General features: G+C 39.9%; 1 protein-coding gene across 1 annotated transcript in view; it reads left to right on the forward strand.

The window, feature by feature from the left end:
- LOC108801297 (rho guanine nucleotide exchange factor 26-like) overlaps positions 1-17,831 on the forward strand; it is a gene marked incomplete at its 5' end in the record, with an annotated part of 121,517 nt that overhangs the window by 26,347 nt on the left and 77,339 nt on the right. Inside the window, 2 exons of the mRNA XM_018573232.1 lie at positions 10,340-10,396; positions 11,512-11,672. Coding sequence (XP_018428734.1) covers positions 10,340-10,396; positions 11,512-11,672 — 218 coding nt within the window. The remainder of the gene's footprint in view (positions 1-10,339; positions 10,397-11,511; positions 11,673-17,831) is intronic.

The raw sequence follows: 17,831 nt of genomic DNA on the forward strand, positions 1-17,831 counted from the left end.
TGATATATATTGTGAAAATGACGCACTGTCTTGGAACTTTAACAATATTAATCAATCACTGAATGCAAAGAAGTAAATGCTAGATGTGTGCAGGGTTAAGTTAACATTACAGTAAAAGGAATTTAGTCAAACAAGCTGAACAGGTATGATGCAGTCTTAGTATGTGAAAGTAATCTACTTTTAACTGCACTGCAAAACAATTGTAAATTCTTTTATTTGCAACTTCGTCTCCAGCTGATCCAAGTCTGCACATCTATTCATTGTAGGTGCAATATTTAAAGAAGAACTCCAGTCCCTGGAGCATCTCTCCCCCTCTGCTGCAGCGGTCTAGAAATCTAGAGTCATCACATCCAATACAGTGTATAGGTCGTGAGGATGCTGAGGGACATACCGCTGCATAGTAGGAGGAGAGAGGTTGGAGGGAGTGGTACCAGCTCCAAGGACCGGGTGAGTATCAGGGGTAGCCCCTGTCATGGGTTCGCCCGGCGCGTTCCCTCGATCCGCCGGCGCGTCGTCTCCGTGCTGATGTCACGCCCAGCTCCAACCACGCGGCGTGGTCCCGCTCGTAAAACCGCAGCTGTTTCGTTCACTCGGCGTTCTCTTGTTGTGGAGCGTCGAGTAACGAACAGTGAACCCGCCAGCTCTGCCCTGAAGCCTACACTCTCAAGACACCCTGCTGTCTGGAAAGTGCTCCGCCGCTGACACAACCATTGACCCGGATCAGAGGTCCTGCATTTCACTGCCACCAGGAAGCCTTCCAATCTCCCTCTAGTGTGAACCACTTCTAAGTGCAAGTACCTGGGTCTCATAAGACAACCATATCTTTGCTTCAGCTGTTGGCATATAAGCACTCCTTTGATCTATGCGTGTTGGGGTTCAGTGGCATTATCTATGAACTGTATGGACTCTATATGATCTCATTGTATGACTCTCCATAGTACATACCCCAGCTATATAGACCAGTTAGACCACATGTGTTGTTAACTCAGTGTGCATACTCATTGCTGTGAACCTATCAAACCACCATCTGTTACACAGGTAGCAACTGCTCTTCCATACAAGATATTGGTGATTGTAACGTTATTCAGTACTTGCTTAATCAGTATCACTCAGACTTAGTCAACCTTCCCCCCACTCTAAATAACATACACCCTGTACTGGAGTCTCAACCCCACAGAAGAGTGTTAATTAGGACAGGGTCAGGTGGCATATGATGCGTACGGTATCCCCGCCGCACTGAGTGTAACGGGGAACCGCCCACTGAGCCACCTTCTCCTAAAAAACAACCCCTCCAACTTCCACAGCTGAGATCCAGCATAACCGGCCCCTGACAGCCCCACTGCAAGGGTTAATAAAATGTATGCCTGGAGTTCTTCTTTCACAGAGCACAGTATTATCGTATGACCTCAAATGAGACTGCACAGTCACAGTGAATTCCCCTTACAGCAACTAGCCACACTAGTTGCCATTTAACAATTTGCACTTTGAAAATGACATCATAAAGGAAAACTCCATGCAGGAAAATAGTCACTACTAAAAGTACCTAATGCTAGGTATGTACCATTATTCCCTCCTGTCCATCTATCCATGAGCCATGCCAGTCCTTATTGCAACTGACAAACCCCTTACTTTTTCTTTTGTATAACGATAATAATAACAAAAAGGGGGAAACGTTCAGAAATGAAAGCTGTGATGTATGGAATGATTAGGCCAGGTTATGACAACAAAGAAGAAGTATGATGTCAGAGAGAAGTTTGATATCCTGCTATAGGCCCAAACCGTTACAGCACATTACATTGTTCCTTTCCTTCCAAATAATCCATAACCAGGCATAACAAAACAGTTTTTTGCATCTTTTCCGCTGTTCAACTAAATATGATTGGTTGTTATAGAGAAGAATTTCATTACATTTGACCCACTTTAGATGTTACAGATAGTCAATTATTGTCCCTAGTGCCAATAGATGTTCAACATTTGCTTAACATGGTAAGGATAATCTGCCTGAGGGTATGTGTTGACAGGTTTTTGTTTGTGCCAGGTAGTTTCTGCATCCCCATGCAAGTTTATAGGGGATTTAACCACAAGTTTAACCATGCCTAAAGCAGGTTAAATGCAGGTCAGAAAGAAGCCAACTTCAGGCCAGATGTACCTGTCAGTGAATTCTGAATGATCTCAGAAGCATCTCAAATTGTTGTCAAACTGATTGAATTAATACAAACCCAAAGCCTTAAAGTCCATTTCCACCTTTTGTAAGTGATTTGCATTTATTGTGGTAATGAAGGAGGTGCAGTGATGTATACATGTGCACATTTTCATGACTCTCACATTGCAGGCTTTCTTCATTTTTTTATGAATCTTTTATTAGGCCTGAAGCCTAAAAACTCAACATTTTCTCCACATGAAATTCAGTTTGATACCAGGGTGTCACATAGGGTTGCCACCTTTTCTTCAAGCCAAACCCGAACACTGTAGCACCTCGCAGCAATTTTTTTATAAAGTATACACGAGGCATGTATTTGGATTTAATCACAACTTGCCAGTGTGCCACAGGTCCCTAGATATATACTATATAAAGCAATATCCATATACTTTGCCGCACCCATTACCCGATATCCCAAAAGTAACGGGTGCTTGTAATGACTGCGGATGGCGCCGCTCACAACAGAACTCCAATACAGATGTCAACAAAAAATGTACGTTTCTGTGTTCACATACATCAGCTGTATATGCCTGTTTCATGTACACTCAGTGTAAATTGCTGGCATTTGTGTTTTAAAAATACTTCTGCAAACGTGGAAATGGGCTAAAGACAGTACTGGAGATGATGAGCGAAGGAGCTGCATGACTAGGGGGAGGAATAGTCCCTGGAAAAGGAGTTAAATAAAGCGTGAATCAGTTGATCTTACCTGAATTGGGTCAGGTGTCTGGGAGAAGCCGCATAGGATGAACCATAAGGGCTGGTGGGTGTTCTTTCTGGAAATTCGACGGAGGAAGCAGGTTGTCCCGCCCTCCCTTTCATAATTTTGAGGTTGATGGTTGTTGAAATGTTTTTTTACACCACGGTAGCTTGGCGGGTTAGGGGGGTCTTTGGGGGTCTGAAAATATGAGGCGGTTACAAAATGGGGGGGGCATCAGCTGGTATGGTATGGTGCTTCCCCCTGTTGGTGTTGGCATTTTTTTTGGGGGGGGGGGCTGGCCCCTTGGGAACTGTCCTCAAGCTGGTTGGGGTGCATGTGAGCAGTTTTAGTAGAGGCCTTATTTTGACTGATGGGCATCCAAACACCCCTTTTCAGATCCGACAGTCGTTCAGAATATTTATTTGTATGTCATTTTGATTATTACATTTGGTAACTTTTGTTTGGTTAATAAAAAGCTGCGGTGGCCATTTAAATCCATGTTGCCCAGTCTGTGTGTTTATTGGGGTTTTAACAGAGGGATGTTGACAAAATCATCAGTCAAGTAACCCTGTCTCCTCTGTAAGAAACTCCTGTTAAAAAAACAAAACAAAAAACACATCTGTGTATTTCAGCAGGACAGATCTTGTTTGTGTTTTTCCTCCGTTAATGGCTAGGCTTGCTTGTATCAAACCGTATTACTCTCTCTACAGACATTCAGTACCAAGCAGGCAGTGTGACACTGAAAGGAGGTGTAGAGCTTGTATTAAACAGAGTAAGCGCCACTGCTGCTGATACTGAATGTAATGCTGTGTCCTGTAAACAAACAGCAGATTGTCAGCGCATGTTCTGATGTGACTTGCGAAATATGCTTTTGATTTATATTTTGCTTAGAAATTATGGAAATAGACATTTCTCTTCTGATAGAGCAGAACCAGGGAAGCCAAATGACTTGCACTGCTTCCAATAATTCTCTCTGTTAAGAACTCATGATCTAACCCAGAAACATCTCGAGTGAAGTAAACAAAGAATTTAGCAGTTCATAAACGCTAGACACTAGTGGTAGGTGGAAAAAAGTTTTTTAAATTGTCATTTTCATATTGTGTGATTTAATGAATTTGAATTGGTTACTAATACAGCAATTACACATGCTAAATTTTTGACTCCATTTTGGATACGGGTTCCCAAACAATGGCTCATGAAACATACATGGCTTTCAGATCATTGCTGTTGCTTAGTGACACTAAACTCCGGAATTAAATCCTAAAAATACATTCAAGTACCTTTTTAACTATTAACACAAACATATCTTATTTGTGTATCACTCGGCTGTAGATCCTGTAGCTCGCGATATACTGAGCTTTGAGTCACGGGAGGACCCTAGTATATGTCCTCCCGTGACCCTTAGGAGAACTATGGGGAAAAACCCTTATCCCATAGTTCTCCTTTAAATGTGTTCTCTTTATCTGATAGAATATTGCACAATGTTTATGTATCATCTTTCCAAGTGGAAAATTAAATGTTGTATAAAAAGTTTCTAGTGTCCCATAAAATATTTACTGAAAGAAGCTGAAACTTATTGACATTATGTACTGCACTCATGAAATGAATCTGTAAACAAATCATGTTTGTTTGTCTTGTATTTCCCATGCTGCTATACCAACTGGACCAAAGGGCCCCTCTGTTCATCGGTAAGCAGCACTCACCGGCTCCCTGGCCGGGCTAACTTGTAAAACTTGGCTCATCTCTTGAGGGATTATGTATGAGAGTGCTACCTGGTGCTGTCTTTGCAAATGCAGCAAAAGGCAATGTACATGCATTGCATAGAGAAAGAATACTAATTTAAAAGGGGTTTAAACTGTAAAAGAAATGTAGGACACCTTAAAACCACTTTTTTTAATTTTTACAATGAAAGATCCCTCGCTATATATGCACACACAACACACCCTTATTTAGCCCTCATTCACACCTACAATGTATGTGCGTTTTGGATTCCTGCATTAATAATCTGCCATTTCCTGCAGCAGGAATCCCTAATGTTCTGTTTAAAAGTGGCAGCTGTCATCCATGCAAGTTAATGATCTGGTGACAGTGACCGCATTTGAAAGCAGCAGAAGGCTGGCACACCGCATGGTAATTATATGTGATACCATTACATGCAGTTAGCAATCAATCACTATGCCTGGATGCATCGATCGTGTCCACTGCCACCTGGTGATTAACTTGAATGGATGATGGCTGCCATTTGTAAGCAGCAGGTTTGGAATTCCTGCTGCAGGAAATCGCAAGTTCCTGACGCAGGAATCCCTATATTGTAGGGATTGTTGTGAATGAGGACTTAATGTGTGCATTTAGTCAAACCTACAAATTAGAATTTTATCTTTCACTTATCTGGTATAAGAACTTTGGTCTTTTATGGGTTACTGTGCTTTGTAGGATTTTTGTGTTTGCAGCTATACTGAATAAGCTATAAGTAGTCATTCACTCTTACATGCATGTTTTGAAATGTTTTTTTCCACATCCACGGGCCAAAAACATACCTGCATCACTTTTTTCCGGGGCACTGCAAGGGGCAAGGTGAATGTTTTTTTTTTAATGTTGGCTTATGGATGAATGCCAATGAGAATGAATGGCAACACAATGCACATTTTGTAAAGCTGGGGAGCTCACAGAGCACTCGCACAGGGCTTTTCCATCAATCAAGTTTTTATTTTTCTGCTTCCAGGTAGTAAAAGACATAAAACACAAATCAAGGCTTAACTTCAGCCCAAAACAAAGTTCACTGATCTTCAGCAAATAGGGTATATTGTCTCACCGACTCAAGATTGTCCCATTCACTCAGTGTCCCAGTACTTTTAACGTTTGCCTCCACAAAATGCCTCAGTGGTACTTCATACCCTTTAGCCACTTCCAGCATCTTTCCACACACCTTGTGTGTCTGGCTCTCTCAGCCAGTTAAATCCTCCAGCCTCCCTGGCTGTTACTGGTGTGGCTCTTCCACACCACCTAGCTTGGACCTCGTGAGCCTCCAGCACCCACCACTCTACACCACCACACCACCACCCCTCCAAGTTCTGGTCTGGATTCTTAATGAGGCTGCTCTCAGCCACCTGATCAGCCCAGACTGATCATTGGCAATACCTAGCCCCAAGACTGGAGATTTCATCCCACCCAGAGCTTTAAAGAAGTCTCCAGAGCTCCAGATCCCAGCTACAATTAGAAAAACCCGGAAGAATCTGAAAAGCCAGCTTCTTCTACAAAACTGTTTATATTCTGGACACTCATCCCCCCTGGCTGACAAAGTTGCCAAACTACACCGTGGCATTGCCATGCCCTGCCACAATTTACAGATTATTGTAACGTACCAATTTCAATTGTGAATGCAGCCTGAGTCTGTCCAACTTGATATGATATTATTCATAGAGTAGGTTATTATTTATTTGTATGCTTTTAATGTACTATTACACCTGCTAATAAACCTGAATAAAAGATGTGTAGTTTAAAGGAAATCTGTACTTTGAGAACATGGAGGCTGTCAAGCCAGCCAGGCGCTAGCATTTTCAGAAGTGGAAGGCAGGCTCCATATTTCCTTCTCCCACAGGTTACCTTTAAGAAAACAAGCCACTTCAAAACAAGTCTGTTAATTTTTATAATTCATTGGTAATGCTTCAAAAGAAGAAAGAATACCATTCTGCACTGTATGTTCTCAGACAATAATGTATGTTAGAAAAATTACAAGTAAAAATAAATATTTCATGAAAATGTAACATCACTGTTTTGGGTATAATTAAAGTACAAATTCACATTTAATTTTTATTTTTTTATTACAATTGACCTGTAAGCCTTTTCTGAGGCAAACCTGGTGCTGATCTTCTAAAAAATCCAATTGAGTGACTTCCATGCTGATCCAATAGCTTCAGTATTACCTGAATCACTGACCCAGATTGCGTATGCTGGTAAGGAGTTCTGGCTTCACTTGTTTTGTGGTTGTAAAATATTGATGCCAGAGAGAGACGGGTAACTGGCATTTTTGGAGGTCAGCAACGAAAGCCCCCCGTGCTTCTCTAATGACAGGCTTCCTTTAATAAAATGTACCAAAAATACACATACAAATCATATGTTTTCCCTGCAGTAATAATGAATGTCTTTTCGTGTAGCACTGATCTGAAATGGGATCAGTTTATGTTAAAATTCAGCTGATGGTTTGTAAAGAGTTCAGTATCATACACAAAATGTCATTTGTGGTTACACTGTGAAAGGTTTGTTCATGGTAGTTATGGGCTTACATCACTAAGGTGCCAAAGTGCTCACACTTTACATTAATCAATTCGGGCACATGTCAGCATTACCAAGTCACCTTATCATTCTGAGAAAAAAAGGATTACATTTTTGCCGTATTTACAAAACACTGTTCCTGAGCTGTCTAGGCAAGACCAACATTACATAGCCTCTGGCTTTTAGGAACATAATGGGTGTCACTGGAGACTGCAGAGAATATTGCTTTCAGACAGACCATATTTGGGAGACTTACAGGGTTATTCACTAAAGGATGAAGAGTTTGGAGAAGGCAGGAGCAGAGAACAATCTAGGCCAAAATAGCTGCTTTGGAAAAAGTCTCCAATTCAGCTCATTTTCCAGTTCAGCTATGTTGTCCTAGATTGTTCTCTCCTCCTGCCTTCTCCAAACTCTTCACACTTTTGTGAATAACCTGGTTAGTTCTGCTTCACACGATCTCGTTCCGTAAATGTGTCAAACTCGGTCTAAAGGAGCACTTTGATATGTGTTAACAGAACACGTACAAAACACTCTGTGTGCTTGAGTTGCTATTACTAGTTAATGGCTCCCCAAACGCAGTTTCAAAAGTGATCAAACGCAGACAAATGTGCTTGAGAAAATGCGGGACACATGTCACAGACTTTGCTGCATGCACAACTTTTCGCGCGTTTAGCACACATGCAGCACCCATTGAAATCAATAGGAATGTGCACCAAATGTCGGAAACGCCCGTAAGCGTGCTCAAACTCACGTCACTGCGACGCTATGGTGTGAACATTTGTATGAAAATTTACCAGTGAAAATCTAATGTATACTAGTAGATTTTCAGCCAAATGCTAATATGAATATCATGTCAGAACATTTGATAATACTATCAGACACTTGGCAAATGTTATGCAAAATGTTGTTTGATTTTAACATTTGATTTTGTAATGAATAGAATTCCACTACAGACAAAAATGATTGTCAATTTGATCACATTAATTGTTACAAAAATCTAACCAATGATGCAAGCGCAACTTTTTTTTGAACAAAGTTCTACTCGTGAATGGCCAGCTTTAAGTGACACTGAACTCAGGAGCTAAATCCTTAAAAATGCATTCAAGTAACTTTAACTTTTAACAAAAATGTAGCTTATTTGTGTATCACTCACCTGTAGATCCTCAAATCATCTCTGAATTGGTGCTGACACTGTCCTTCCTTCTGGAGGGTGACTACTTTTGTTCCCCATGGTCCCTGTGGGTGTTGTAAAGCAGCCACCGCTCCAAGCTCACATTTTTAAGATTTAACTACTGAGTTTAGTGTCACTTTAATAGCAATATACAGTAATAGAATCAGCAGTAATAGATTCTCCTATATTATGAAACCGGCTCTTAAGCCTTTGACTGAGAGAGTAAATGGCTTTATGAAAGGAACAGTTCTATACATTATAAAAAGTTTATGGTGCCGGGTTTGCTTTTCAGTTTTTTTAATAGCAGCCTCCACTTTTCTCTTGCGTTACTCAAAAAAAATAGCATTCATAGCAAGAAAAGGGAAAGACTGTTCAAGTCCAAAGTATGATTAGCTTCAGAAGGACACAATTCAACAGGGCATTGTTTTTGAAATCTTTATGGTAATTTAGAGCTCACTGAGACAGCTCTTAAAATGTTATCTAGAGACCTTAAACAATGCCCTGAATAGCTTTCTAACCATGATAACAGCAGGTAATGGCAAAAAGGACAGGTGAATGTGATTATAACAAGCTAGGATTAAAGGGAGTAGTAGGGGATTGTTTTGTGGTCATCAGTCATCGGTCATCAGTGTATACAACACATTTTATGGCCACATTTAATTTCTAACTTATTTGTCCTCTTTTCAGGCATTTGTATGGTAAGGTTCAAAACTACCAGCCAAGTGCTCAGTTCAGGCATCGGGTCTGATAGACTTAATTAAGCCAGACATCTCAGTACACATACGTGTGGTCGGCAGCTGTGCATATCTGGAGCGCACTGACTGCTCTCCTGGGTTCTAGGGCTGAAAGATTTGTGTTCAGCTGGACAGCTCAAATCAGATACATTGTTAGACAGTTTGCTGTACTCTGTGCCATGTTAAACAGCACCTTATGTGGGCAGCTTTCTTTCACTTGGTTTCAACACCCAAGTCACCCTTTCATTCCCTTCACTTTTCTGTTGGATTAAGTATTGGTAGATATTCAGCAAACTCGGCATTGGAAGTAGACTACTATGCTGATTTCTTTTTTGCACTAAAAGAAAAACCGCAGGGAATTGTTGGTATCTTCTGTCCTGTCTTTCTGTATTTTCATATCTAAGAATTTATCTATGTACTTTTTTCACCCTTTTAACTGTTTCACAATTGTGGCAATTTATATATATATGATGCATGTTATATACTGTTTATTTGTTGGACTATGCAGTCAGTGCTTCACCTGTTCATTTATTGTTGTCCTGTTGCATTTTGGGAATAATGAATGCCTTTCTGTCACTGTGTTTTACTGATGGTGGATAGCGATGTCCTTTTAAAGTGAGTATAATGTACACTTAGCATATACTGTATGTTATTATTGCTTATTTTTTTATAGATGCTCTGATTTTACAAGCTTGTTCTTTTACATTTTTATTAAATTAACACTATGTGTGTGTGTGTGTGTGTAAGATATAATTAATGTATAGATCTGTAGATAAGAAACTACTCTGTCTCTATTTTAACAACTGCTGAGATAAAAAAAGCTGCAGAGGAAGTGCATGTAGTGCATTGCTTATGAGTCGGCTTACTCACAGACTTGCATTGTGAAACAGAGAATATCAGGACCTGCATGCATAATGAGAAAATATAGCTACCATTATACATAGTTGCCTAATTTTTTAAATATTAAAGGATAATTATACTTTTACATTAAGTACATTTATCCTGGTCAGCCTTGCCTTCCTAATCATAAGTCATATATCGTCCCCATCCCAGGTGCATATTTACCTGATTACCAAGGGTTCTTCCTATGCTTAAAGAAATCTCAATACCACTACTGTTTGTGTTATTTTACCTGACTACATTGATTTATCACTTTACTTTAGTTTACTTTACTCAGCAATAAAATGTTTAGCAATGATTTAGGTAATATTTATAATGGAAGTGATGCAACATTCACTATAATAAGTGACTTTTTTTTTTCTTAGGTGAGGAAGAATGGGCTCTCCCAGAGTATCGGCCAGGAAGAAAGGAAAAGACAAGAGGTATCAATTGTACCATTTAGCTGGGAACAGAAATCTTAACTCCTTCCGGTTTCTTTCAGTTAGAAACTCCGTTAGATGTAAATTAGAACATAGTCCACAACTATAGATGTGATTTTGTGTGGAGACTCTTAAGGGAGTTTGTCGCATATATCGAATACTTACAAAGACCTGTTTTCTATGCAATGTTGTTGCATAGACATTCCCTAAACATTCCCTACCCATATTGTGGCCTTTGCTGTTCTCCGTGACTCCTGATAGCACACTTACAAGCACTACAACAGAATCCATGAGGACAAGAAATTCAAAGGAACTCTGCAAAGCCTAAATAATAATTATACAACATACCCCCAAGCTTTCCAAAGCTAAATAAATAGTTTTAGGTTTGTTTCTTACTTTATTGTTAAAATAGATGCATGAGCAAACATATAGGTACATGGTTGAAATGTTATCTACCTTCTCATTGGACAATGTCAGCAGTGTGATGATGTTGATTTATTGCCAGTGAGCTGGCTGGAGGAGGGGAAAAGAAAACTTGAGTGGGGTATACACGGGTAGATTTTCGAACTATCAAAAAATCCCGTCAGAACATTCGACTTGACAAGATTTGGTGATTGTAGTTCAAAATTTCATTTGATTTTCATTCAACATTTGATGTTGAAATGATTAGCGTTTCCCGACCGAAAACTATAATCCACTGTTAGAATTTCGTTCGATCGAGAAACATTTTCCCACATGCTTTTTCAAATTTTTTCATCACTGCGGTCAAAACGGATCATCGATTTCACCACATCAACGATTAGAAATTATTCTAATGGTTCTGAAATTGGTTTTGTTTGTTAGAAATTGTAACCGTGTACACCCTACTGTAGCAAGGTGCAGATCTGTGCCAGGAAATAGGAGTGTCACCTACCAAGCTATTCATTGTGACATATGTTAAATCACAAGATTGCCTAAATAGAATTACAAATCCTTTAGCAGGTAAAACATTACATGTTTCAATTAAAACTGTGTATTTAACTGTTTGCTTAGAAAGTGATCTGCTTCTAGATGCTAGGTTTCAGGCTATTGCATTCATGGGTTTGTTGCATGTCAGTTTTGTTGCTTTCCTTTTGCAGGCTATATTTGAAGTAATCTCTTCTGAACACTCGTACCTGCTCAGTTTAGAGATCTTAATTCGGATGTTCAAGAATTCCAAGCAACTTAATTCCACTATGACCAAGACAGAAAACCACCATCTCTTTTCCAATATCACTGATGTATGTGAGGCCAGCAAAAAGTAAGCACTCACAAATTCAATAGGGTTTCTTTACTCATTTTTTTCTTTATAAAGTGAGCCGAATTTACAAAAGTGCATTGTGGTACAGAACCAAAGGCCAGAATTTCATCTTTCGTCACTTCATCTGTCACATAGTAAATTTGTTTTTTGATTCAAAAAAAATTGAAAAATATATATATATATATATATTCTGGCCTATTACCTTGGACTGACTCTAATACTTAACCTCTCCCCATTTGAACTCTAAAACATAACCTGCTCCCAAAAAGTCACCCATAACATCTAACACCAAACAACCTAACTCTAAAATGTACTAGACATGTGCACTGCCAAAAAATTCATTTAGTTTCGTTTTAAATTCGGATTTGTGTTATTTCGTTTTTTGGGATTCGGAAGTGAAAGTCAATTCAGATTCGGAATTCGGATTCGGACGAAATTCGTTAGCGGTAGTTCGTTCGACCGTTCGTTTCGTTTTCGTTTCTTATTCGTTTACGATATTCGTAACGAATAAGAAACGAATAAGAAACTAAACTGAAACGAACGGTCGAACGAACTACCACTGCCGAATTTCGGAAACGGAAATTCGGATTCGTTTGCATTCGTTATATCTGTAATTCGGAATTCGGATACATCCGAATGTCCGAATTTCCGAAAATTCGTCCGAATTTCGATTCGGAACGAAACGAATCGCACATGTCTAAAATGTACCACTTGACCTGACTCGACACTTATCCCTTAACTTCAGTCTAACCTTAACCCTAAATCTTTCTGTTAACTAACTATAACATATACGTAACACCTAACCTTAACTCTTAAATGATGGACATTCTGTGTTTTTTCTGGTCATTCCAACATGTGACTTAAATGACACATGATAGATTTACTTTAACACACTCTACAAGGTTTATCTTATGCTTCGTGACACTAATTGCACTTTACAAAATTGATATTGTTCTTATGTTACAAACTTGACTTGACTTGTATAACCACATTGCTGTTTGAAACAAAAATGAAGTCATCTAAATCTCAAGAAGATTGTGTCAGATAACCACTGTGCCTTGTTTGTGCTTTGCTTTAATTTTTACTTTGCAGCACTGGCAATGTTTAGTCAATGGTGGATCTTGACCCAATGACTAAATTTCGAACACATTTAAAATGATGTATCTGCCCGACCCCCCCACCCGCATTACTGCATTAGCTTTCTAAAAAGCTGCTCAATGCTGTCAGCAGCTTATTATTAACTTTGCTACTTCTGTGTTTATTGCATACTCTAAAAGGGGGTGTTGGACTAATCAGAAGTTAGCACTGTGAGGTCATGCCCCTTGTACAGAAGAAAGACTGCCATCATACACCTGAATTGGAGGTATCAAAAGTTGTTGGCGGTGGTGGACTGGTTTTGAAAGACTTTGTATATCGCTTATGTGAAAATAGGTGAGAACTCTAGGAAGTGGTAGATTTGTATGTATGTAAGTAAATGTCTGTGAAGGTTCTCATTCATCCAGGTCATGGTATATATGTAAAAAAATAAATCAATGCAACTAGACTTTTCAACAAAATCTGTTAAACATAACCAGCATGGGGTCAGAGACCTCGTTGATTACATTTGCATTTTTACAGATGTTAATAGTAGCTCCAGTTATGCAAATGCAATCAACACCTTACCTCCACGAGGTCTCTGACCCCATGCTGGTTATGTTTAACAGATTTTGTTGATTGGAGCAACATTCACCATATTTATTTCCAGATAATTTTTGTACAAGTCATTCTGAATTAAGAAAGCTAGTCGGATGACCAGCGAAACGTCTTCAAGAAAAGATTAGCAAGTCTAGTTGCCTTGATTTATGTTTTACAGTTGTAGGTAAGTAAAGCCATGAGGAGTGGGGTGAGTTAAAAGCTAGCAACACTGTGCTGGTGCCAAGCCTGTTTATGCAGGGATTTACTGTATGTATGACACACGTATGGCACAGTGCTTGTACCTAGAAAATATGCTTTAATCACTGTGCCACAATTATGAGTCTTAACAAACATGTATAAACTTCAACACAATATTTTTATTAAAAAAACATGCTTTTCTGCACAGCTTACCTTAACCACTTGCTGTCCACCCGTTGCGTATAAATGGACGGACGTCTCGCTCTTGAGTGCAGGTACCCGTACTTGTGCGGTGATTTTTTTTCTCTGCTCACATGCACCCTCTAGTGTGCGCATGAGCAGTTCACTGTGGAAACACTGGAAATTGGACAGTGACACTCACAAAACAAGGTACAGTGTCAATAAAATTGGCATTGGCTCTGTAACATGTGATCACTGTGACGAATCATAGCTGTCACAGAATGTAAACAATGGCTGCGGTTTGCAGCTTTCTTTCCCTTTCCTCTTTCATCATGAGAGGAGAGATCTCAACATCGATTGCACCCTCCCAATTCACCGCCATATCTGTAACCCTCTCTCACACGCAGCCTCAACTCTCCCTCAGTATTGTGTAATGCACAAGGGTTAGGAGTGTGTAACGCACAGTGTGCAGGGGGTTAGGAGTGCATAACACACAGAGCACAGGGTTAAGGAGTGCAAGAGACAGGGATGACTAATGTGCAGAATGCAGGGCTCTGTGTAGTATTATTGAGTAAGCACAGAATGCAGGACCCAGAATTATTAAATGCAAATAGCAGAGGGGTCAGGAGTGTGTAACGCACTGAGCTCAGGAGTAAGGAATGCACAAGCACAGCGCGTGAGCTGCCACTGTTCCGCAGCTTGTGTGTATTTTCTAAATGTTACGCAAGACTTATTAGATCTTGAAAACGTGCTATTGGGGAAACTAAGTTATGAATAAATGAATTCATGTGTAAGTGTGTTTGCTTACGTTAATATTCTTTTAATCTTTCTACAAGCAGGGGCAAAGCTTAAGTGCCTTGTGTCTGCTATTCTGGAATGGTGTGATCTGCCTGCAGCATTGTAGCCAGACCTAACATATACATATTTTCAGAACAGATTGTTGTAGAACTCTGACCTCTGTAAAATGAGAATTATTTGTCAAGTTCAGGGCTGTACTCTGGCTCACACAATATTAAATACTTTTCATGAACGGTGACTTGTTCCCGATGATTGATATATTGAAAGATGTTACACGGTATACTTTGTAGTACAAGAAAGTGGGTTTGATTTGGATTCAGTTCCTTTTGAAATGTAGTGTTTCCCTTCTGGTAAAAAAGATTTTACAAGTTCTTTGTCATATTTTTTGATGAATAGTGAAGAAGCTTGGGTGTTGGCAGCAAAATGAAAATTGTTCCAGAATGATATTGTTGCTATTTCTCACTTGGTGTTATGTGCATCCTCCTTTCGATAGGAATGTATAATTATATGTTACTGGAAGTCTGCCAGCGCTTTTTCTTTTTTTATATATAAATAAAGCTTTCTGATGGACTTGTATTAAAGAATCCATGTTGACAGCAGATAAATACCAACATGTCTTTAGTTTTTTATTTCACTAATACAAGTTGACCTACAGGCAGAATAAACAAATCATGCAGTTATATAGTCTTTTAAAAAATTGTTACTTTTTTTTATTCCACTACAAGCTAGGCAGGTAAGTGACACCACAATATTCCTTGACACCCTCATGGCTCCCCCTCCTGTCCCAACCCAGATCTGGTCACTTATATTGCATTCTGGTTTCCTCTCTCCTAACTGTCTATGGAGGATTCAGTTATGTGCCCTGTGTCATAAAAGCCCCATGTCCTCCATATTTCCCACTGCCCTCCCCTCTCTTTCACCAGTTCTATAACTCAAATCTACTATCCTCCTTTAGGTTCCAGCCCTGCATAGCTGCTATCCTCTCCAATATTCCACTCAAATTCTTTCTATGTTCTCTTTTATTCACCCTCTACCCCCACCTTCCTTCCAGCCCCCAGCAACATTATCAAACTCTCCTTTTCCTCACACAAATAGTTGATCATGTAGGAAGTGGTGTAATTGGACTACTGGACAGTCATGGGGACTGTAATAGGATATCCATGGACATATAGAGACAGGTGCAGGTCTATTTATTAAGCTCAGCTGCAGTTGAGGTGTAGTTCAGAGGTTGTTGGTAGAAATTGTTAAGACTGAACATTGTCCATTTTGTGGGGTTGGGGGCTTGTACAAGAACATCAAGCCAATCGGATCAGTCTTTTTTTAAACATTTTTTTTTACCATAGGAGGTGGTGTAAGATTTGACTTTTAAAAAGGGAAATGGGTTGTTAGATTAGAAACTGAATTTTTCTAAGGCATTAAAGGGCATTGATTGTATGGAAGCAGCATTGGTAAAGGTTTAATGTAGCAAAGGCCCTCACTGTGCCATTGTTTTAGTATACTTATTCCCACAGATTCTGGGAAATCAGGGTTTTTCCAGACAGATACATGGATATTCAGGAGGCTTTGTGTTCGAATTCTGTGCCAGACAAGCCAGGTGGTATTCAACAGAGGAGTCAGGGCCACCTTCGTGGGTAATAGTACCTTGTGGATATCAAGAATGTACAGTGGGAAATAGTGGGGTAGCATATGCTGTTCAAGACTAGAGTTGTACAGCTGAGGATCTGGTAGGCTTAGTCTTCCATTGCTGGAGGGTTGTTGTAGGGTGTGTAGACTTATGGTTGCTCTTCTATTGCTCCAAACAAACTCCCAGAGCAACTTACATTTTTTTTAGGTTAGCACAGTAGAAGTGCACAGTTATAAGTAACCTATAAATGGTCAAATGGGACCAAGTAGTAAGGGTGGTTTTGAGAAAGTATAGTAAACTCTAAATGTTGTGTTTTTGTAAAGTTTGCCCTAAGTAGCGATTACCCCAGGTTGGTCTGCCCCAGGTAGCGATTGCCCCAGGTTGGTTTAGTACACTTGGGTAGAGTACTTTTACAGGTCATCATTTTGGCGTTAACTGTAAGTGATGGCCCTAGAATGATTGCTCTCACTCTGGTGTGTGTGTGTGTGTGTGTGTGTGTGCAGTAATGCCCAACATGTGTGACACAATCAACATCTCATTCTTTTGTACTGACAAAGTGTGGCTTAGTTATCTGGCGCAAATTATAGTGCCACCTACTTTTAGGCTACATGACTAAACCAACAGTGAGTGTATCTGAAGGCATCAACTAATGTGCATATATTCACCGGGCAAATTCCCTCTAATGTGTGGCTGTAGTGCTTGCTGCATCCCAGATGTCTGGGACAGCTCACCAAAATACAGCCCTAGGTCATGTTACTGCTTGTCTGAGACAACCACAGTGGTGTATATTGACCTGGAGTCATGCTTAGCATCTAGGTTAGTTAAACAACAAAGGTAAACACAATTAAGAAGAAAATTCACCATGAGAGCGACCTTGGCGTCGCTGTCAGCATACATTACCACCACAAGTATGGCAGATCAGGAGAAAAAGGGAGACTAGCAAGCAAAGTCCTAACTGCAGCTACTGATTTTTTTATGGTTTTTGAGATCATGTGCCCTTCCCCCCCCTCCGCTACCGCTGGCTATCCCTGGCTCCACTGTCCTCCGTGCAGGCCTGGGACCAGCATGGCAGGTCTGTATGCTTGGATCAGAGGGAGACCTGCACACTCCCAAAGGCAGATCTTGGCTCTGATCATTGGACCCGAAAGTTATAAGTATTGCATCCCTTCAGGTGTTATTTCTCTGGCTGCTGCAGATTGCTGCTTCATCAGCTTCTAATAGACCCCTGATTTTTCCATAAAGAGGACCTGTCACTGTATGTGTGCCATCACATAGGGGGCTTTATACCCCCCTATGTGACAGCAATAAAGTTAAATGTAAAGAAAAAAAGATTAAAAAATTTTGAATGTCACCCACTGCCACGTACACGCACATTCAAATGCAAACATGCTTCGGGTGCATCTACATGCGAGAACAATTGCACCACACGTTATAGATCACTGCGAAAGTCGGTGTGATAGCAATAATTCTAGGGCCATCAATCATTATTAACACTAAACCGATAATCGGTAAAAACATTTAAAGAGTTGTCTATGGACAATTTTAGGTATGGTAGTTTTTTATGATTTTGTGGGTGCTTGCAATTTGAAGGCTTGAGATGTTCAGTGTCTATTTACCCAACATGACCCCATCTTTTACATTTTACCCAAAAAATGTGTAATAATGTTTAATAACGTAGTGAAAAT

The sequence above is a fragment of the Nanorana parkeri genome, unplaced genomic scaffold (genome assembly GCF_000935625.1).
Source record: "Nanorana parkeri isolate BGI_ZX_2015 unplaced genomic scaffold, ASM93562v1 scaffold2284, whole genome shotgun sequence".
Taxonomy (NCBI): Eukaryota; Metazoa; Chordata; class Amphibia; order Anura; family Dicroglossidae; genus Nanorana; species Nanorana parkeri.